This window comes from Diuraphis noxia, unplaced genomic scaffold (genome assembly GCF_037042655.1).
Source record: "Diuraphis noxia isolate RWA-SAM2 unplaced genomic scaffold, SU_Dnox_SAM2 contig0003, whole genome shotgun sequence".
Lineage (NCBI taxonomy): Eukaryota > Metazoa > Arthropoda > Insecta > Hemiptera > Aphididae > Diuraphis > Diuraphis noxia.
In genome coordinates, this window is record NW_028301713.1 from 65042407 (window position 1) to 65065785 (window position 23379).

The following is a 23379-nucleotide window of genomic DNA, read 5'->3' on the forward strand; positions in this document are numbered from 1 at the left end:
TTGAAACGATATTGAATCACTCGTGCCCGCCGAGCAGTGTGACCAGTCACGATGCGAATACGATAACGGCACAGCGCTTGTGATAACGCGTTCGGCAGTGAGTGTCAACGACACGGGCGCTGTGCTGCTGTCTAACGGTTTCACTAACAAGTAAGCCTGTACGTCTCTTTCAATTTTCTTAAAAACCTATCGCCATTTCATCAACAACGTGATTCTCGACCATTGATATACTACATTATATTATGTACGTCGTGTATCGTTCGCAAGAAATTAAAATGTAATTAACGCAATCTGTTCGCCGTTTAGCCGCTGAGGTGTTGTTAAAAGTTAAAAACTCCGATGCGTTTCAACGCCCAGCCGACAGGTGGCGCAGCCATCCACGGGTCGATGACTCCCGGACTCGACCGTCTCCGACGTCGTTTTTCTTCCTGCCGGGCGGACAACCTGCTTATCAGATATGCTAAAAAAATCAATGAATAAATAATATCATATTTTTGTTGTCGTGATAATGAAGTGTTTGGCGATTCATGAATAATAATAACAAACGCACAGAAAAAATTTTCGCCTGTGCCACCGCGGTGCTATACGGAAAAGGAAAAACGTTTTTACGACGTCACCGTTGCCGCCTTGATGCTCATAAATCGTATATTTTCCACCGTCCAATTTCCATAACGTTCTCGCTCAACCAAACATAACTCACAATAATTGTTATTATCGACGGCAATTTTTCGTCTTACGTTTTTTTTTTTTTTTTACAAACAAATTAATACTTTATACACATCGGTTTTTCAAAAACAATTTGTTAAACGCTGTTTTTGCTGATCAACGTATATCAGGTATGTAGTTGGCTCCATGCCCATATTTGCTCATCTTACAGACTACAATCCTCACTATAAGTTTTCGTTCTTTTACTGTTGTGATAATCCAAGTCCAGTTTTCGATTTGTGTCCTATTGTCCTATGTACAAATTAACATACGTTTCCTTCCTTTTGAGTATGTATATTATATTGTTTTACATTTCAATATTGTTGTAATTTATCTATAGTCAAAGAATTGCAAACAAATGGTGGCGGTACTTCCTGCCTGAAAAGAACATCCTGTTAAGACATATAATTAAGGAGTCATGGAGTTTCAAGTGAGTTGATTATAGACTATTAGACATTAGTGAACCCAGATTTTTCCAATTATGTTATTCAATTAAAACGTTTATTGAACACAGAAAGTTTATATTTTTACTATTAAAAAAAAAAAAAAAAACAAATATCTTGGTATGTAGTACTATTAATTTAAACCCATTTATCAATTAAATACAAATATTGACCTTATTAAATTCATTAATATTTATTGTGTTCATTAAGTATGAGATGTTTAAATTACCACTGTATAAATTCTAATATATATATTTTATTTTATTTTTATTTTTACACATCATTAACATATTACTATTTAATATCAAGTATAACATCAATCCAATTATCATCCAAACCTGTTTGTGTAATAATGTTTAAAAATTCATAGTATTATATGCAGTAGGTAGGTACTTCTACATTATATAACACAATAATGATTTTATTATGCTTAATTTATTGTATACTTACATTATTTAGTTTACACCAAAAAATAACTCTAAATCAAACATAGCTACTTACCATGTGTAATATATTATAATATTATACATATTTTTTTTTTTTTATGAAATATATGACATCATATTTTCAACATATGTGTTCTAGAACATCTGCTAAATGTTCATTGTTCTTTTGTTTCTTAATATGATTATTATTTTACAAACATAATTATTTTCAGAATTATTTTATACAAACCACTATCTATAATTTTATTTTCATTTGCAGATATAAAATAATATAGAATAACAAAGATGCTTTAATTAGGTATTTCATTTTTTTTCAAATAAAATATTTTAAAACTTAACATAATACCTACATTAAAATATTTACCTCATTGCATAATTCAAATACTTGTATGGTTTTTGTATCAACTTGATTATATTTGTTGTATTGATTTTTTACTGACACTGAAAAGTTATCTCCTAAGTAAGAGCTTATTTTTCTAGTATGATAATATAACAAAACAAAAATTATAAAGGTAACTGTTTCACGAATAACCACAGAAATTGTATGAGGAATTGCATTAAATAGGTAAAAAAATGTATAACTATATTTTAATGATCTGTATTTTACATTTAATTACACTTTTTTTAAGACAATTATATTGTTAAAAATACAAAAAGGAGCTATTCATTTTTCCTACCACTCTGTGTCCATAACTATTTCTTAACAATAAAAGGATTAGTTATCAACCCATTAAATATAAATACCATCTATTTAGTATATTTTAAGTAACATTATACTTAGTAGCTATTTCTTTCTTAAATTTTGAACGTCAGCTTTACTTAAATTACAACAATATTCTGACCATCATTATTTGTAAATATAATTACACAGATAATATAAATCGTTCCTGGGTTGAATTATGTTACAATTACCTTTATATTTCTCACTATAATCATTATAGTTAAGTTAAAAAAAATATTATATGACCAATAAAACTGTTTTTTTATTACCTAAGTAGACTTAAATATTAAATTACTCTTATACATTTAATATTTAAATAAACTATAATAGTTATGAGTTTTAAAAGTTAAATAAGACACCTACCTATCTCAATGAAATTTACAAATTTCTAAAATATCTCCACCCGAGCAATTTTTCTCAGCAAATGAGCTACAAATTAAAATATATTTTATTTACTTAAATATTGGTAGTTAATATGAAAAAACTGCATTTAAATACCATGTTGTAAGGTGAAATTATAATAATTATATTTAAACATTTCAAATATTTAAATTTTCACTATAATGGTATTCCAAAAAATACCTAAACTTATCATGTTTTAGTAGTAATAATCTTAATCTTAAAATTTTAAAAATCTCTTAAGATCAAAAACTTCAATAACAAACAAAATTAATATATTTAAAGTATTAACAAAAATGTCTTAACTACAACTTCACAACTAGTCCATCCAATAAGACAATTGTTATGGTTATAATTAGTGTTGTGGATTTATCACACAATAAAATCTTAACAAAATATTTGAATTGCCTATAAATTCAGTTTAAAATATGATTAAAAAAGAAAAAAGGTCTATAATTTAAAATGGAAAGTATACTTTATAGAAGTTTAAAAATTGAATTTGTCAAATAATTCAAATTTTCAATGTGTTACAATTTATTAGTTAAAAGAAATGCATTTTACTTCTTATTCAGTCTTAGAGTTGTATGACATATAGTATGAAAAGCTTTTGAACGAGTAAATTAAAAAATGTATTTTAAAGTTTGAAAAACATCTTCCATATTATTTGTAAATTTTGTATTGTTAATATACAAATACTGTAATACATACATGATAGTGTACCAAAATGATGAGCTTTGCTTAAAATAATTTTTTTTCTCTGAGACCTTGTTATGCAAATTAAATATTAGTAATTTGTACTTGAAGAAGTTCAAATTTGGATATTTCTTCTAATCTTCTATTATTTTTCAAAAAATATACTGAAAATTAAATATTACATATGATGTTAACTAGACTGATTTTTTTGTTCGAATTAAAAGTACTTGACATAAAATTTCAGATATCATATTTTGGTCCTAGGTTCTCAAAATATATTTTGACCATCACCTTTTATTATCTACTAAGCACCTTCTAGAAATTGCAAATAATTATAGAATATTTTGTTTGTCATTGAAAATTTTAATAGGTGTAGGTACTGTACTATACAACAGTATACTTGTATACCCATGTATCAACCTAAATTAAAAATTTAAATAAATAATATATATAAATATATAATATAATATGCTAAAACTAGCTAGAAATGGATAATATACACCGTATAAGTATACTCCTACCCACTTACCATCATCCAATAAGCCACAGGGTTACCAATGATAATTTGTTCAACTCATATAATTATATTTTGGTAGGTGTTACTGTGTTAGTATTTATAGTAACGTCTAACTCATTAATACATTTTTTTTTTTAATAATTGGTCATTGTTAAAGCCATTTAGAGTACACGGAGGTCCTATGTTCTGAGTGTTCAAATTCTGACACTGTCTCTGAATATAATTGTACATTTTTGTAAAATTAGGTATTCATTTGAAATTGTATTTCATCTTGACGTATTGTTGTGAACATAAATTCCGATAGAATTTAAATATATTTATACATTTTTATTTTAACTCATACTTAATTTATTTACATACCTATACGTCTTGAATTACAATAATACTATTCATTTTAAATAGATATATATCTAAGCCCTAAGGTTAAATGTAAATTTTAAAGAATGTCCGTGAACTTAATCTAGAAATTAAAAACTTAAAATATTTATTTAAATTTAATAAATGTTCGTTTAAAAGTAATAAAATTCATATATTTTTCTCATCCCGTATAACGTAAACCTGAAACCATTAGTTGATGATGTAGTCCAAACTACATCGAAATAAACTGAATCGAAATGCGTGAGTAATATTACATATAATTAAAAACTTTTAGTTGTTTATGAGTTATATAAATGTAAAGGGAAAAAAATATCAGGAGTGGTTATCTAAATTCAATTAACACTGGGGAGATAAGATAAACTAAAAAATAGAACTTATGATTGTGATACCAATTGTTATTTATACGACCAAGTTATAATAGGTATTTTTATCGGTCCAATATTTTAATGTGTTTATAACGTAGTCTTGTGGCGCCAATTAATAACCTAATGGGTCGTCTTTGTGTTGTTTAAATACTAGATAGCACCACGAAAACCTTGAATTACACACAATACTGTGTTTATTCAGACTGGAAGGAGTCCAAGTCCGCGTATATGGGGTCTTCTCATATTAATTTTAATCCAGCTCCAGTCACTAGTCAGTATTTACCGGTTATTAGTGAGCTGCTGCATTGGCTTACCGCGACCGGTCGTGACTGTATCGCTGTTACGTATTTCGTTCGCGATCAGTGATTAAGCTTTAATTTAAAGTTTAACATTTTTATATTTCGTGTGTTTAGTTTAATAACCGACGATGAAATCTAAAACGATTATTAATATATATATTATTTCATTATATATTTAAATTTCGGTCGTAAATTTTTAAGAACTGATATTTTATCGCTATTTTATAACCCAATCGAGTTTGTGTGCAAGTTAAATGTATATATATTTTTGGTGATTACTGGCTTTATATGTGTGTAACTATAATAGGATAAACAATTTAATGAGAATTATTTTTATTTCATTTTTTTGATAATTTATCACTAATTTTATGGTCATTCAAAAGTTGTACACACAATTTAATTATATATAATTGTTTTCACATAAAAAATAAAAATAATATTTAATTGTAGGACAACCTAGGTTAAAAATATAATTCCAAAACCTATAAAAAAGATATCTAAATTTAATTTAATGTACCTACCTAGTGGTACAAACAAAATATATTATTCTAATGAACCATAGTTATTCCCACCTTTTATAAAACATTATACTTTAAAGACGATAGTTAAAGTTATGATAATAATAATGTGTCGCAAAACATTTAATTACATCGCCAAATCTGTACATCTCATTCCAATGAACAATCAGTAGCGCATACGAAAGGTACTTACATTTATTCAAGATTTATCATCTGTGTATACGCGTTGTGAAAGTTATTTGTGATGACGAATTTGTTCGTTTCTTTTTTATTATGAAGTTGAGTGTTTTAACTATGTTAAAATTTCAGTATAACTTTTTTAATTATTTACAATGAATCAAAATACAATATAATGTACTAATGTTTGTTTTGATTATGAGTGATTTTAATAATTCGTTAGATTATGAATTTTTTTTATGACCTTATGTAAATCAGTTTTAGCATTTTATCACAGAAAATTCTGCATAAACACAACCAGGATATAGCATATAACATAATATATAGTTGAACGAAGCATTTTAATTTATTTAATTTTGACCGATTTAATCTCGTACCTATTTTAACGGTAAGATTAAGAGATCAAGATTAATTATTTCAAAAAATTAACCATATCATACAACGACCTTACTATTAAGACACTCCTAGCCTACCATTATAAAACTAATTTAGTTCACATCATATTATTTATCATTAAAGTATTCAAAACTATCAAATACTTTTATGTCCAATAAATGTAATTTTCGTTTTGCTAGTTCATTATACATACTATTAAATAGTGCAAATTTTGCAGTAGTTCAGTTAATTAAATCGTTAATCTCACGAAGATCTTCAAATATAGAATTTGATTTTATATTCATGAAATAATAAATTGTAAAATTGTGTGTGCAACTTCTTCCGGTTAAAGACAATTTTTATCTATAAGTAGATGTAATGTACCTAATTCATGAAACGCTATCGCCAGATTCCAATCTGTAGAGAATACTGTATCCATAAAAATTATAGTTTTAATAACTTATTATATATTCAAATTCTTAACACTATCTCGCAGGCTTAGTCATTTTGTCTTCGACGAACACTAAATTATCATCAGATTTGAACTACATTTAAGGTTTCTGTTAATGATTTTAAGTTCAAATTACTCTTAAATGCTTACTTATATTTGACAATTAACATACCTTTCTTGAAATCTAATAGATTTTTAATGTCTATGTATCGCTAGACTCAAAAAGAAATGTGTCATGACCTTTAATATAGTATACCTTAATATTATACGCCTATCCTATTACACAGTACATTTATTTAATAGTATTGACGTTCGAGAAATCTGAAACGCAAAATATATAAATATCTCTTGTACTTATATTGTTGTATTGAAAATCAACAAAATATTAAATTTGGATAGCATTATTAGGACAACTAAAGAACAATATTTTTAATAATAAATATCCGATGATAAGCCCATCCCACGTTTTACCTTGTTGTGCGTATATTATATTCTATACCAAGGGCATCGTATAGGAATTCGTTTTTTCCCAATCTCTGACGCAACTATATATCTATAATATGCTTGTGGTGTATGATATAATAAAAAAAATTTTTTCTGTCTATGGTTATTATTCTTGAAAATAACTAAAAACTTTCGTACTCCATTTAAGGATGGTAAAGATGCGGAAGGGGTAAAAAATCACTTTTTTGGCATTGGTCCCTTTGCGGTTGACAGGTTAAACTAAATTTAGCCCAATTTATCTTATACCGCACTGCTGCACATGCGATGACACTTAAAAAAGATGTATTTACATAAATTGCGCTGCTACCAAAGAAGGGGATAAGGAAACGAACGGTTTTATTATCCTCATCTAGAATAAACCCCCTCTAGCGGAGTGTCGTCCGCGTGTGTGACCTCCTCCACACGTCCAACCAGCGCCTACTCATTAGCGCAATCATACCATTCATTATACATTGTAAATTATTATAATACATATAGGTATTTATGAAGTTGGTGATAATAAAACACATATTACTGATGACAACGGGGATGTAAAAACTTACAAAAGTCGATTTTTCGTGAACGGATTTTCTTCCCGCGATTGGAAATCTCTTCGAATGCGATTTAGTGAAATATTATATATAGGTACACACATAAAACGCTATTTACGTGTATATATATAAAATACATAAACGTTTTGCAGTGAAAGTAAACCATACGTCGTTGTGTTGTGCACACACGTGCCTTCATATCGCTGGGAGGTTTTTCGTATAATATGTGCTTATACGTATATTATTATGAAATTATTTTTATTTCAGTATTTTCTGTTAACTATGTTTATAAGGTGTTTACGAGGACACACCTGCGGCCGTAGCAGCAGCAGCAATAGTTCCTGTTTCGTCCCTGGTTGTTGCACGCGTTGCGTCCGTTACGCGCGTAACCGGCCATACCCTAAAAAATATTTTAATAATAACGAAAACCGACGCCCATTCGCGCACGTACTTCAATCATAAAAAATAATAGTAATAATATTATATCAACATATCATTATCATATAAATACAAAAATTGCGTTGCGCATGTGTTGTGTTTGAGAAAGCTATACTCTAAAGGCCAAAAATAAAAACTGACTACGTCAACGAAATAATATGTACGGCGGTAAAAAACGACGGTTTATCCTCTGCCGCCGCCGCCACCGATACAGTCATACACTACGTCCACCGCACGTTCTGAACACCGATCGCGCGGCGTCGGTGGTGTACTCGTGCGACTCGCACCGCCGCCAAAGCGGCCACGATGTTGGCCAGCGCGCTTGACCGCGTGCTGCCCGGCCGCCGGTCGTCATACCTGCACCAGGTGAACGTGGAACGGCGCCCCCGACCGTCGCCGCCGCAGCTCCGACCTCACAGTTACCACGGCGGCGGTGCGGTGACTGAGTGTCAACGCCGCGACGGTTTGAGGACAAGTGGACGAAAGTTGGCCGCCAAGTTTTGGTCGTCGTGCGGGTCGTCCCGATCATCGGCGGTGGTGGGCGGATGCAACCCCACGGAACCAGCGGCCGTGCGCAAACGGGCGGCCGCCGCGGCCATGACCACCTGCAACAACGGAGGATTCTCGAACGTTTCGCACACGTGGCGTTTCAAGCGGTTAAGGTACGACGACGACACCCGCGCCTTCCGTAGATTATGATTATATTCATTATTGCAGTCATTTCGTTTCGTTTTCAAATATTTTATATTATATTATTATATTTTATGTTCTATACGCACTTCGAATACAATCGTGGCTACTTTATATGTGTGCATAATTATATATATAGGCACTTAAAGATAATATTTTTACTGTATTCGCGTTACGCCATTATATTATTTTATGTCATATTATAATATTATATTATTATGTTATTATTATATATCGTCTTGCCATCGGTCGACCTCGAAAGACAAAAAAAGGTGTGTGCGCCCGTATATCGTCGTCGTCATCGACGACAACCGACCGAGTGGGCGACTTATTTTTCCTCCGTTACCGCGTGTTCGCCGAGACCTTCCCGCGATGACATATAATAATAATAATATGTATTATGGTTCAGCAGATGTTGGCGATTGTTGTCGATGTTGTTCATGATTTACACACGGTCGTGTACCTGTAGGTACGTTATAATATGGTAAGAACCAGATCTCGCAGGTCGTGTGTGCGTGGAAAAACGAGATAGAAAACCGGCACCGAGCTATATACGCTCGTGCGACATGTGTTCGCCAACGGCCAACGAGTGCGTCGTATCAGACGCCGTCCGCCACAGCAATTGCCCTTCGCGAAATACCACTTTGGGGATCGCGTCGTTTCGTCCGGTCCACATTGTTTTTTACGTCGGCGCGGGCGTATATAGCGTCCACGCACATATTTGACTCGCGTATCGCATAATATATTATATATTATTCTGCTGAAGATCTTCGGCCAACTCGTCTGTAGACATCTTTGTTCTTTGCCGTGTAGGTCCTAACCTATACATAAATGCGTAGGCAACCATAAACTGCTGCAACTGCGGTTGACGATGTATATATAACTGTATAATTGGTCTAAAAATGCAGTCTGTCGTTTTCAAGGGTTGGGTGGGGAATTAATTTGGTTGAACCCCGATCAAAACTTTGAAACTTTATTTCTTTATATTTTTCAGTAATTAGGTACTTATAGGTATATGGTATGTTTTTAAAACAATTAAACATAATATTGATTCTATTAATAATCCTAATTTAATCATAATGGTATTGACGTCCTCCCCCCCCCTCATGCATAATATTCTGCGTTGAATGCTTGAATGATCCCCGGATCGTGGTGAATTTTTCAAGTAGGTAGAGTTATATAGGTTTAAAACGCCATTCTGTCACTTTCTTCGCTTTCTATACCTATATATACAAATATATTATGCAAACAGGCAGCCCAATGCCCACACTATATATTATTTTTACTAGTTTATGTATATACCTCGCTTTATCGACACCTGTACGACATCACGTTTTTTTTATTTTACGTTCTCTTGGCTGCACTACGATTCGAATGATTAACGCTTTTGGAATGTGAAAAAAGTACGTTTTTCCCGTTAGCCAAGCTATTTTATTCTAAAAAAAAATTGTCTAATCTCATACATTCGACAATATTTTTTAGATTATTATTTTATTTTATATTAAAACCAATATCAATCATATAGTTTTTATACTTTTACTTTTATTATTTTAATCACACTATATATTTATCTATAAATTATTGTTCTCTTTGTAAGATAAATTCGTTTGTTTAAATATATTGCTACTTGGTTACACGTTTCTATTAACTCATGTACGATTTTAAAATGTTTAATGTTTATGCATCACATCATTACACATCTCGTTTGCGGATTTCAGGGACGGTGTCGTTTTTGGTCTATACACGAGTTGAGACGCTTCTACTATTACTTATTGGTATATTATAAAAAATAAAACAATTTAAGAAGATAATATAATATTATTATGTATTACATACCAAACTATCCGTGCTTGACCGTTTGCCAATGAGTATTCACCATGTAGAAAATGAATAAATTGCATTCTGCGAATTTTAAATCGTGTAGTTGGCTCTGATGTAGGTGCCTGTATTTTATTTTTCCATTACGACTTTAATCCTTCAGCAATTAATGGATAATTATGGTAATATAATCTGTATATCATAACCGAATGATGATGATTGAAAACGTAATAATACAAAAATTAATTTTTTTGTATACTTTATAAGTACAATGGATATTGATGATAATATCATAATGATTCATGACCATATTATAATATCACGTACAATATTATACGTGATAAACTATTTTTTGAACTCGCGAGTAGGATGATTATTTTTCCGTGTTGGTATATCATGCATATCATACATATGGATTTATATATACACGTTTTGAATCCCCCTCGTATGCACATCATCTAGCTATATATATATTATTGTAGACGGGAATAAATTAGGCATGTGCATTTTCATCGCGCACGCGTGGGATAAATCCGTTCAACATATTATAATGTGTAATAATAAGCGTATAATATGTAATTACGTTGACCTTTGAACTCGGTGTGTCGATGCATTGACAACAATATTAAATTCCTTATTATTATGCAAATATAATATATAATATACATATTATACAGACTTTATTAATTTATTATAGTAGGTGTATAAAAATAAGTTATCTCGCACGCCTAACCGACCCCACGATGCGATGTGTCTGCGTGCATTTAATAAGTATATAATTAGTAATGACTTAACAGTATACACATATATAATGTTATCTTATTTAACAACCTTAATAGGCATAATACCTAGTACCTTCTTGAAACATTTTTAGACATTTTAGACAAGTTCCTACGCCTATTAGTCCAACTTGTTGATTAATACTACTAAATTCTGCTGCAGCAATAATGAGAGCCAAAGCCAAGGCTCTTCATGACTTCATATAAAGATAAACTTTATCAAACATATTAATGTATAATGCTAGGTATTTGACTTAAGAACCTATCATAACATTAATTATTATTTAATGTATATTTTAATCCATCCCTCAATATGTATATTATATTTACATGTTAGTTTCTTTTTGGTGATAGGACATATTGACGTCGAAAATTTAATTTAAAGTGATCGTTGGCGAAATCGCTTTTTGTTATATATTATTGAGTTCATATTTCAAAATATTCAGCCCATAATAATAATAATATATCTAAATCTGATTTTTTCAGTCATGGTAGCAAAACGCCGGTGGTGGAACCGTCGGCCAAATCAACGGAAATGGCTGAAAGCGGCAGCGGAGCCGCAATGGTTCCAGCTGCCAAAACTGGATCGATCAAAGTACACTTGCCCAACAACGGATTTAATATTGTAAAGTTCATTGACAACATTAATGTCAAGGTAAAATAAATATAAAAATGTATTACAACAGACAAAGTCAATCGCAAATAATATATTATATTGTGTCTAAATATTTTATACCTAATGTATTGTACAAGGTGATTATTATTTGAATGATATATTTATATACACACATAATCATCAATTTAATTTTTAATGAAGTTTACACATACCTAGTAAGAAACAATTAAACTATATGATATCTTTTTTTAGATTTTGAGCGGAGCGAGGAATGTATTGGTTTTACAATTATGTTTATTTTTTTTTTTATTATTATTATTATTATTCTGTAAACACTTTTTCTCCCTCTAAACTTGCTCAAAAGTATCAAGTGTAGCATCTTTTCTGAAAGTTAATGTTCTTGAGCTGGTACTTTAGATTTTCGAAACTGTACTTGAAATAATAGCGTTTAAAGGAGAAAAACGTACAATTTTACGATTTTATAATATTAAATAATTACGGACGACGTTTTCTACCAGAAATATTGCTTCAAATTAAAAATGACAAGAGATCTTTGTTGTATTTTGGATTTTATTTCCTATGGTTTAAAGTTCGGAAAATTTTAGCCATTTTTGAGCTATTTAAAGACATTTTAATTTTGAGAGTTTTTTGTTGATGTAATTCAGTAAAAACTTGAAATTCAGGTTGTTTACTTATATTATCCTTACCTTATAGACGTGGTAAAATTTCCAAAACATTTGAGCTTTTTCTTTTTCTTTTTTTTCCCCTATTTATTATTACCTACCTATTTATTTAAATCGTTCTTAAGCTGTTCTTATAACGCTTTGTTTATCTCCATAGAAATGAATAAAATTAAATTAAAAAGATTCCCTCGTCCGCTCAGAATTGTTTTTTATCGAATGCAATCATTGCATTCACATCGAATACAGTAAAATTACACTATCCTGTCCGAGGACCGAAGAGACGATCCACCACGAAATGCTGACCTACTTTTTTTTTATAAAAATTCATAAATGTTATTATAAGAATAGGTATACTTTTCAAAAAATTAGGTAGTATAAATGTTGAATATTAAAAAATTATAATTTTTTGCTTTAGAATTGAAAATTGAAATAATGCTGGTCGTAATCAAACAATAACAAATTAAATTTCTAAAAAATAGATTTTTATAGAAAGTGGTTATACCTATTAAATGTCTAAAAAATTTATTTTTGAAGAAATCTTATATCGATCGATTCAATTAATACGTTCACTTATTTTGTATATTTTGTAGAAATGTACATATATTATATTTAAAATGTTGACTACGATACGACAAACAGTTTTTAAATACTACATGTTTACTATGTATACATCATATCATCATTCATCACTAACTATAATCTATAGTACCTATTATTACGTTTTGGATGCCAAACGTTGATTATAAATGACATTTGATTTTGTTTTCATGTTGTGTTTTCAAGGGTATCATATCTCTAGTCACTGGACGTTTAGCCAATGGGTGTCTACAGTATCAAGGCGTTTACGGATTGCAGCTGTACCATCCGTTATCTGGCGAGGTTCACTGGTTACATCAGGATTGTACAATGTCCGAGGTTACTAAAAAATTATGATAATAATGCAATGAATATTTTTATCTATATACAAAGTGGACTCCTGGGTTTTCTCGGTTTTTCTATTTTAGCCTTATGGGAAAGTGGGAAACACAGTGTGGCCCATCCTGTATATATATAGATTTGTTTGGTATATATTATATATGTATCTATATATCAGTGGCGAACCCAGGAGGGTAGACCCCGGGTCCGGACCCCCCCCCCCTTGGCTTATGTCATAGTTTTATTTTTATTTTTAAAAGTTTCCGTGAAATGTTCATCGAAACTTATTGATTAGATTGATTATTACTTATTAGTTATTAGATTAGATTTGGACATTAGGTATTTTGTTGATAACACGTCGAATCCGATGCATTAGATAATATCATATAACAATACTATTATCAACGATTGTCGATAACATACTGTATTCAACTACAGTTTAAGATATAGAATATATACGTATGTAGACTTATGAGTTTTGACTATACCATAATTTAATTGGCATAATAATAATAATTAATTGACATAGGTAGATTGTAAATATAAATTTAAAAATGTAAATAATATAATTGTGTGTTTTTTTTATTGGTCTTAAACCCGGCAAATTGTGTTTATTAAGAAATGAAATGTATGTATATACTCAGGAAAAGGACATAAAAACAGTAGTTAAATACATTTTTTTAGACCCCCCCCCCTTGAATAAATCCTGGTTGCGCCACTGCTATGTATTATACGAATAACAACAATAAGCTCGCAAACTGTGTGTTATATATATATATATATAATAATAAAATTCCAAAATATATTTATTATTTTGCCCGTGATAGATTTACCAGAAGTACGACGAACAGTATCCAATGTCTGAATGGAGGTTCGAGCTACGCGTACGGTACTCGCCCGAAGACTTGGAGGACCTATATGACCGAGACCGGTTTACGTATTTCTTCTATTATGATCAAGTAAGAACGTTTCCTCTAAACTTGCATTTAAAATATAATATAATATAGGTAGGTGCATCGTAAATTTCAATCCTGCACCAGTAACTGATAAGACAATGATCCGCCTGCTACTGGTTTTTGTCGCGTACCTATATATAGGCTTTTAAACTCCACCTCTGATAAACCATATAGACAAGTTGTCGTAATATAATATATATCAGCTAAAGTAAAATGGTTATAATATAATTGTTGGAAAAACAAAGCCGCCTGCAGAGGTTTAATTGAAAATTATGTGGGAAACGCTTGTAATACGTTTCTAGTATGTAATTTTCAGCCGATTCAGCCCTAATAACCGTATGTATATGTATTATGTTTTATGTATATGAATCTCCCTAATTATATACATAATAAATATATAGTATAAAAACGCTCAAGTACATAAATACCCTATCTGTACATACATAAGATTGTGTATATAATTCATAGATTATATATTATAATTCATTATTACGTTTCGTGTGTACTAACAAAAATAACTGTTTCAAAAGTAAGTAATTTGACCGTATTAAACACTATTTACTTTTTTCTTGTTAATTGGTAGTAATTATAATGATCTTCCTCCCACTTGAGTTGAGTAAGTGTTACTGAACCGTGTAACTGTATAAGTTTTAGTAACCGCCACTGCGTTAAGTAAAATTGTTTTTATATACTTGATATGTATAAATCATGCTTCATAAGTCATAACTATTCGCTATAGTTATATAAAGTGTCTTTTATGCAGTGAAAAATCGTATTTAGAAATGATAGTGGCTTGCAAATTGATAAACAGATAATTAATTATATATACATTTCTAAATTAATGACTATAAAAACAAGATGATGTACTCGATGTAAAATTTCTGTTTCTACAATAATCAATATAACTACGTATTATCAAAGGCATTCAATAATTTCAAGGATTTAACCAAAACAAATGACTAATAGTAAAATCGATATTATTAATATATATATCGCGATAAGGTAATACCAATCGGCTAAAATATCGTCACAATGTTTAGTTTAAATTTAATTGTAATCTCTATTTACTTGTGGGAGCATGGGGCTGAATTCGTTTTTTGTTTCTCGGTCAACGAATGGTGGTTTCTAAACTATCCATTGCCTAATGTGTGGTTATCATCATGCGTCTAGTAATTTTATATTAAAGTACTTTAAATAACGTGTTTTAGGTACGGTTCGATTATTTGAAAAAAAACGATCCAGCAACCCGAGTGGACACGGAGATGGCTGTACAACTCTGTTGTCTACAAATAAAATGTTTTTTCCGAGAAGTGCCTCAAATGTCGTTGGAAAAGAAATCCAATTTGGAGTATCTGGAACGTGAAGTAAGACTAAAATGTTTTGTTTATATTCATTTCCTTATAGAGTAAACCATAAATTATATACAGGATTATACCGACATTCGATCCTATAAATAATGCTACATGGTTATTGTTTTTTTTTTGTTCATCCGCCCAGATCGGACTCAACAAATTTCTGCCTTACTATATACTAGAATCTACGAAACCAAAGAATTTACGAAAAATGATTCAGCAACAGTATAAAAAACTTTCGCAAACGCCCGAAAAAGAATGCGTACTACAATTTCTCAACCTCGTTTGGTCGTTTTATAAGTACGACGAGGAACAGTTCAAGTGTTCAATCGGAGTAAGTTTGAATAAAATCCAAGAGTGTGTTTATTTTCTCTCATTGTAATTGCGTAATGTTGTAGGTACATATTAAAGATAGACTATCGTATTGATACTATTATTGTGTTTTTAATCATTTTTCAGTCTGGTTGGACGATACCGGTGGATTTAGTGATCGGACCGCGACACGGTATTTCTTACATAAATAACCAGGGGTCGGCGGTAAGTAAATATTTTTAACTTTTGTTTAATTGTTTACTTTTTGTATATTAGCTCCGTACAGAAATAATTGGTTGGTTTTTATCGATATGCATTTCCAGCCTACTAAAATGGCGGATTTCGCTCACATCGAAAACATACAGACACTGGTATCCGAATGCGAAACACACCGTAAAACCTTGGTGCAGCTCCAAGTGACCGATTCGGCCGATCCTCTGGTACTCAGCTGTTCGACGCTCGAGCACATGTACAGCCTGGCTAATCTGATTGACGGTTACTGCCAACTGGCTAGGAAAACGAACATTTCGTTGTGGAATAAAAAAGGTGAGCGACAGATGAAATAATAAATATCAATAAAGTATTTCAATTTTAAAGTATAACAATCACTGACATCATTAAAGTAATATTTACGTGTTTGTTCATATTTGTAAATTTTAATTTCCAAGCTGCTATATGGAACCGTTTTCCATGTCCGTGCAATTCTAAAGGTAGGTATGTGTTAAATAAACAAAAACACAATCAATAACAATTTGCTACCTATTGTTTATCATACTTTTGTATTAACATATTTAACGATATAATATGTAATTTAATCCATCATCTGTGTTACATATGTATTTTGTTTATAATATATTGTTGTTGACTGTGTTTATCGTTTATAGACTCTGGAAAAATCAAAACCAAAGCGCCCTCAAGATTTTCTGACGATTATCCTGACGACGGTCCCATCGAAGAAGAAGGCGATTACTCAACTCTTGCTAGTACGTAATTTGGCTATAAAAATCTTTGGTATATTTTAATATTATTTTGACGCGTGTACAGATTATTATCCAATATTGATTTCAGTGCCCTGACATGTTTAATTGAATATTATAAAATATATTTTTAAACAAACGCTCTCCACTAAACATCCCAATATTGACCTTTATTCATATACTACTTGTATATACATATATTATTACAAGCTAAGTGAGACTTGTTGAATAATCGGTTATTAAATGACAACACTAACAAAAAGTTCATTTTTCTCACTAACGTATAATACTTTTAAATACTTAATTAATGAGAATTTTCGTATTCTCCTTTACTTTATACTTTTTACTTTATATATATATATATATATGATATAGGTTAAGTTATATATTATATATTACATTGTATTATAATATATTCAAATTTATGGTATCATATATTATGTTTTCTGAGTTTATTTCGAAGTACGAATTTTGTTCCAATACTTTCGTTAAAAATGTTAGAATGTTGTTTATTATTTTGCCATTTGAAAAAAATAATTGATATATTAAACGACGCTATTATGTAGAATTATTGATAATTCAAAACACAGTACCTATAGATGAGTTCGCTTATACTAACATTGAAACGTTTTTATGTCTTTCTCTATTTAAATTGTTAATTTTTAGATTGTAATTATGAGCTGTTCCGCGACCAGGTTGAATTGGGTGAAATCATAGGAGAAGGTCAATTTGGCGATGTACACAAAGGAATATGTCACATGCGTTCAATTAAAAATAAACCGGGAAATGATGTAGCAGTGGCCATAAAAACGTGTAAGCCTGATGCGGACATGGCGACAACTGACAAATTTTTGGAAGAAGCGTGTAAGTGTGCACACTGCCGCACAATCAAATTTCTATAATTTTTATTTATAAGTAGAGTTAAGATGATATTGGATGTTTTATTAAGCTGTTTATTGTATTAATTCTTAGATAATAATCTGTTTGTAATGCCTAGATTTCACTTCTAGTGTAGACTCTACACTTTTACCGAAATTTAGCATGTTTTGAATTGTTTCTGATTTTAATAATTTATATTATGATTTTCGATGTAAAATATTTAAAAAAAAAAAAAAAAAAAAAAAGTAATGAAAGTATATTACAGTTACTTGTACACACAGATATAATTTGATCTTAAAGGCTATAAACCCTATAACTTAACATATAGTACAAACATATAATTAGTGATATTTATTCACATTTCGTTCCTAATATAGATATATAATAATTATGTTATTTGCGTTTCAGACATTATGCAACAGTTCGATCACCCGCACATCATACGACTGATCGGAGTTTGTTGTTCACCACCCGTGTGGATAGTCATGGAATTGGCCAAGCTAGGCGAGTTACGGGCATATTTGCAGAACAACCAGGCCCACTTGGACTTAGCCACTCTCATCCTGTATTCGTATCAACTTTCCACAGCTCTGTCATATCTAGAATCTAAGAAATTTGTTCACAGGTAAAAAAAATGATGTTTATTATGGTTTAAGGTGTTTAATATTTAATAATATTACTCGAACAAATAGTTACGCGACGAGAATGTAATTATAATATGTATCGTTGCCCGTTAATATGAATTAATTAAAACGAACCAAAACTGTTTTCACAGAGACATAGCTGCCCGAAACGTACTAGTGTCATCACACCACTGCGTGAAGCTTGCCGATTTTGGTTTGTCGCGGTGGGTCCAAGACCAAAGTTATTACAAGGCATCAAAGGGCAAACTGCCGATCAAATGGATGTCACCGGAGTCAATCAATTTCCGGCGGTTCACCGCGGCCAGCGACGTTTGGATGTTCGGCGTGTGCATGTGGGAGATATTGATGATGGGCGTGAAACCGTTCCAAGGCATCAAGAACAATGACGTAATTGGCAAAATCGAAAACGGCGAGCGGCTGGCGTTGCCGCCCAAATGTCCCCCAAGACTGTACAGTCTCATGTCGCAGTGTTGGTCGTTCGAGCCCAGCAAGAGGCCCACATTCAGAGATGTCAAAGAAGTGCTCAAGTACGTTGATACATGTATAAAATACCGACACCTCAACAATTTGGAGTATGCGTTGAAAATACGGTTTCATTAATTATGTTGTTTTAGTGAGATATTGATCGAAGAGAGACACCAGCAGAAGGAAACGCTCCGGAGAGAAAATCGCAGAGTGCACACTCTGTCTTGGGGTGAGCGAAAATATTGAAAATTAAACACCGAATAAAACCAACAACGGCAATAAGGGCGGGATGGGTGATGAAATGTAATACTATTTGACTAATGTCTTTGTCATCTCCCGAGGGATGTCTTTTATTGCCCATCGCTTTTGAATACTAAGAATGTGTTGTTTTTAATAAAAACCTATATAAACAGTGACCATATTATACTGTGAATTTTGAATATATACAATTTAGGATCCAGCGGCTCTCTTGACGACCCATCTGCGCCACCCAAACCTTCTCGTCAGCCGAGCGTGGACATGCACAACAATAAGTCCGAGCTGCCCGTGTCCACGTACATAGTGGCGCAAAACGCTGAGGTGCTCGCCCACCTGTTGAAGGAGAACGAGCAACGGGGCGTCGTCAACCCATCCGTGTACACGACCCCGGCAACCGGATTCAACACGGTAACCGTAGATTTCCTTAATGACGTCGACGACGACAAAACCATTTCGGCCGGGAACAGTATACTGAGCATGGACTCTGTGGGACTTATCCCGATGGACGGTGGCAGTGGTGGTGGTGTCGCCGTCCAGCCGTCCACTAACAAGACGTTGCCTAGGAACTTTACTTCGGGGGCAGCTTCGCTACTAACGCTTCCGCCAAACTCGGCGGACAAAAGCAGGCGATGTTCAGACGGCAGTCTGGGCACGTGCGCTGCCGCCGCTGCTGCTGTCGCTACAGCGGCGACCGGTGGAGGAATGAATAACGATGAGGTTCAGCTTGTTGTTCGTGTGTGACTTACCTAATGATATATGCCTGAGGGTTTTGCATGATAATCTTTTGCTTTTGTAGATGGTGCACATGAAGAGTATATGTGCAGGGGTTGTGCTTAACACTGTTGGCCTTTAACTTGTAAAGTTAAAGGGGTGGCAAAAAACTAGTTGTAATTATGTCCTTAAAAACGTTGAAAATATGTATCTTTTCATCGATTTCGTTGTTGTGGACCGCCAAAAGTGACTAGCTTTGTTAAGATTTTTTCCCCATAATATGTTAGCATTAATTTTTCTCTAATCGTTATTATAGATGTAAGTTGGGTGATGGATTCTTTACATTCACAAAATTAGGTTAAATTTTAATTAATGTTCTTGTTTTCAAGATTGCATACTGTTAACAACACTAATTTCAATGTGCATCTATTATTGTACCTGTCATGTACTCTGTAACTGTTTTTGATAGTTTTGTATCTAAGTGTCTTGTTCAGTGTTTACGACATGTTTCACTCAAGCCTTGTGTATTACATTGTCGCTGTTGCCTTTTATTATACATTTTATAGAATTAACATATACTGCTTCTTGCAAACCAATTAATATGATGCTATTTCAGTATCTCACACACCTTCCCAAATAATACTATGGTGTTATGTTCACATAGAAATAATATAAATTTTAAAAAAACACTATGCATGTTATTTTTATAGTTTATAAGTTAATGATTAGCATGTGATTATATTTCATTTTTTAATATTTAGGGAGCCAAACATTTTGCAAACAACTCGATCGGTGTGTATGATAACGAACCTTTATCTGAAGTTGAACAGCTGGAACGCAAGCTAAGACAACAACAAATTGAGTCTGAAAGAGACAATATATGGCTGGCTGAAGAAGAGACAAACTTAGTATGTTCAATGTTGATTGATTTCATAAACTATTTATGATGTGTATTTTCAATTTTGTTATTATTTTAGAAAAAGCGGCTGTCTTTAGTAGCCAGTGTGTCAGACAATGAATCTATTGATGGTAGATCATCGTTGACACCTCCTTCTTCCCTAGATCGAAGTACTAAAACAAAACCTACAGAAGACCGGGTTGTTGTAATTAAGGTAAGTTTTAGACTAAGATATCAAAATGCTTACTATTTTATTATTAAACTTTCCATATTACTTACAGAAACTCGAACCCACGCCAACAGCCGATTTGGACAGAACTCATGATAAAGTATATGAGTGTACCACACTAGTTGTCAAGGCTGTTATGACCCTTTCACAAGGTTAAAATAATAATATAATAATTATCAATTATCATAGATTGTATACAAGAGTTTAAATAAATATGAAATGTTAATGAATATCTATAGGGGTTCAACAAAATCAGACTGATCGATATTTGGAACTAGTCAAGGAGGTTGGTCTCCAACTCAGAGCTTTATTGACAAGTGTTGATAGCCTGGTACCATATTTCCCTCAAAGTGCTCACAAACAGGTAGATTAATACGAATAGGCATCGTTCATACTTAATACTTATTGAAAATATTTATTTTACTTCAGGTGGAAATGGCACATAAAGTTCTCAGCAAAGACATGGCCGAGCTAGTCAACGCCATGAAACTAGCTCAAAATTACTGTCACACTGCTGTTGATTATTTGTATAGCAAGTAAGTGTTAATAAATTGACCTTGGTAGTAATATTATAGCAAGAATAACACATGTTAAAATGTAATTTTTATAGAGAAATGTTGTCTTCGGGCCATATTTTGGCTATGGATGCCAAAAACCTGTTAGACGTTGTTGACTCTGTGCGCATGCAATATCCTGAAGTGGAAGCAATGATTAGTCATCAGTCTGAGACAGCCAAAGAACAACCTCATGGTGTAGCGGCTTCATAGTAGTATATTTTATAGTATGCATTCCTAATTCATTACGCATCTATCATACACCAATATTATTGCAATTATTTATTATTATTTTTTTTTTATGTAATAATTAATCGACTGCCTAGTAACTTTATTAAAAATAATTTATTTTTTTTTACTAAAATTGTAAATAGTATATTAACGAAAGCTATTTTATAATATTTTACATTTTCGGATAGAAGTTATTATCTTTGATGCTATGTAAGTATATATTATATTATATACAATTTAAATAATATGCTTTTTATCACTGTTAAAATTTGGAATTATTATTTGTTCCTTTTATAATTCATGGGTGCGTAAGTGAAAAAATATTTTGATCCCAGTCTTACTAGTCATAAAATATTTTTACCCCTAAATAATATTATATATTACGTAACTTATTTCCAAATAAATGGAATCAATAACCGTATCTAGTGTGTAAAAAAAAACTAAGTCTATTTGTTTTATTATTTTCTCTGCGTGATGTGAATGCATGTTGAAATAATACCAATTTTTATTTTTGTTTTGTATCGAACCAAATGTGTGAATGTTTTATTTAGTGGTTGTAAGTGAAAGAACTAATGGTTTCCGTTTAAAAAATTTCTAATCAATGTTTTAAGAATGTTCAAATAATGAATTAAATTTTTAATTAATAATTTATTTCTACTTTTGCAAAATACATTATTTAATTGTAAACATTTTTATTAAAGTTAGTGCTATGAAAATAAAATCTATATTTTATTCATAAATGTCAACTTTAAGTTTTTTTTTAATTATATAATTGCTTAAATGTATTAATGATTTTATAATTGATACTAAAATGTAATGTCAAAGTTGAGAAAATTTAAAACCAAAGATATTTTTATCTACTGTGTCTTATATTACTGTTTTATAATTAATTGTACTTAGATTATGGTTAAAATGATGGAAGTGTAATTTTTTTAATGTAAACCCTATTAATAAATTTATATCAATTTTTTCTCAGATAAATTTGAAAAAAAATTGGGAACATTATTGGTACAAGTATTTTTACTTTTTCATTATACTTATACATATTGTAAACTCCATCATAAAAATTATTAATTATGATACAAGCATGATCAGAAAAACTGCGGAAACCATAGTCTTTCTAATTTTTAGTATTATTTCTCATATGTGATTTTAGATATTTTTAAATGCTCAAATGTTATTATTTTGATACACTGATAATTTATTATTGTTTTGTTTTTTACATAAATAATAAAATATGACATTAAACTAATTACATAGTATATTATATGTAATTCACCTTTCGGTAATATGTATGTATAATCCATTCAAATTTGTTCTAATCCTAGTAACTTAGATTCCTTTTAATTTTCTGTTAAATTTACATGTGGTAAATAATGTATCTATCACTGATATTGTTACACAAAATATCATACTGCATAACAGCATAACACAATAATGTATATTTCGGCAA

The 23379-nt window shown here is 31.2% G+C and overlaps 1 protein-coding gene across 6 annotated transcripts; it reads left to right on the top strand.

The window, feature by feature from the left end:
• Positions 1-483: 483 nt before the first annotated feature.
• Positions 484-23178, top strand: Fak (protein tyrosine kinase 2 Fak). 6 transcript variants are annotated; one of them, XM_015512089.2, is made up of 22 exons: positions 484-836; positions 1046-1135; positions 11733-11901; positions 13329-13460; positions 14288-14419; positions 15625-15780; positions 15914-16102; positions 16228-16305; positions 16404-16626; positions 16749-16790; positions 16965-17063; positions 17724-17921; positions 18345-18561; positions 18712-19107; positions 19195-19274; positions 19500-20020; positions 20776-20922; positions 20992-21126; positions 21194-21293; positions 21381-21505; positions 21571-21677; positions 21752-23178. In XM_015512089.2, exons 3-22 carry the CDS (start codon positions 11782-11784, stop codon positions 21906-21908), a joined length of 3354 nt encoding a protein of 1117 aa, XP_015367575.2. In that variant the 5' UTR covers positions 484-836; positions 1046-1135; positions 11733-11781; the 3' UTR covers positions 21909-23178. The 6 variants fall into 6 exon arrangements, with proteins under 6 accessions (XP_015367575.2, XP_015367572.2, XP_015367571.2 ...); XM_015512086.2 differs by lacking the exons at positions 484-836; positions 1046-1135 and adding exons at positions 4957-5222; positions 7815-8621; XM_015512085.2 differs by lacking the exons at positions 484-836; positions 1046-1135 and adding an exon at positions 7807-8621.
• Positions 23179-23379: the final 201 nt, after the last annotated feature.

Bases quoted from the DNA above. Each gene is read 5' to 3' on its own strand.
- Fak (XM_015512086.2), top strand. From the start codon at position 8,266: ATGTTGGCCAGCGCGCTTGACCGCGTGCTGCCCGGCCGCCGGTCGTCA. The intron at 16,306-16,403 runs GTAAGTAAATAT...ATGCATTTCCAG, and splicing joins TAAATAACCAGGGGTCGGCG to CCTACTAAAATGGCGGATTT. The intron at 16,627-16,748 runs GTGAGCGACAGA...TTAATTTCCAAG, and splicing joins TTCGTTGTGGAATAAAAAAG to CTGCTATATGGAACCGTTTT.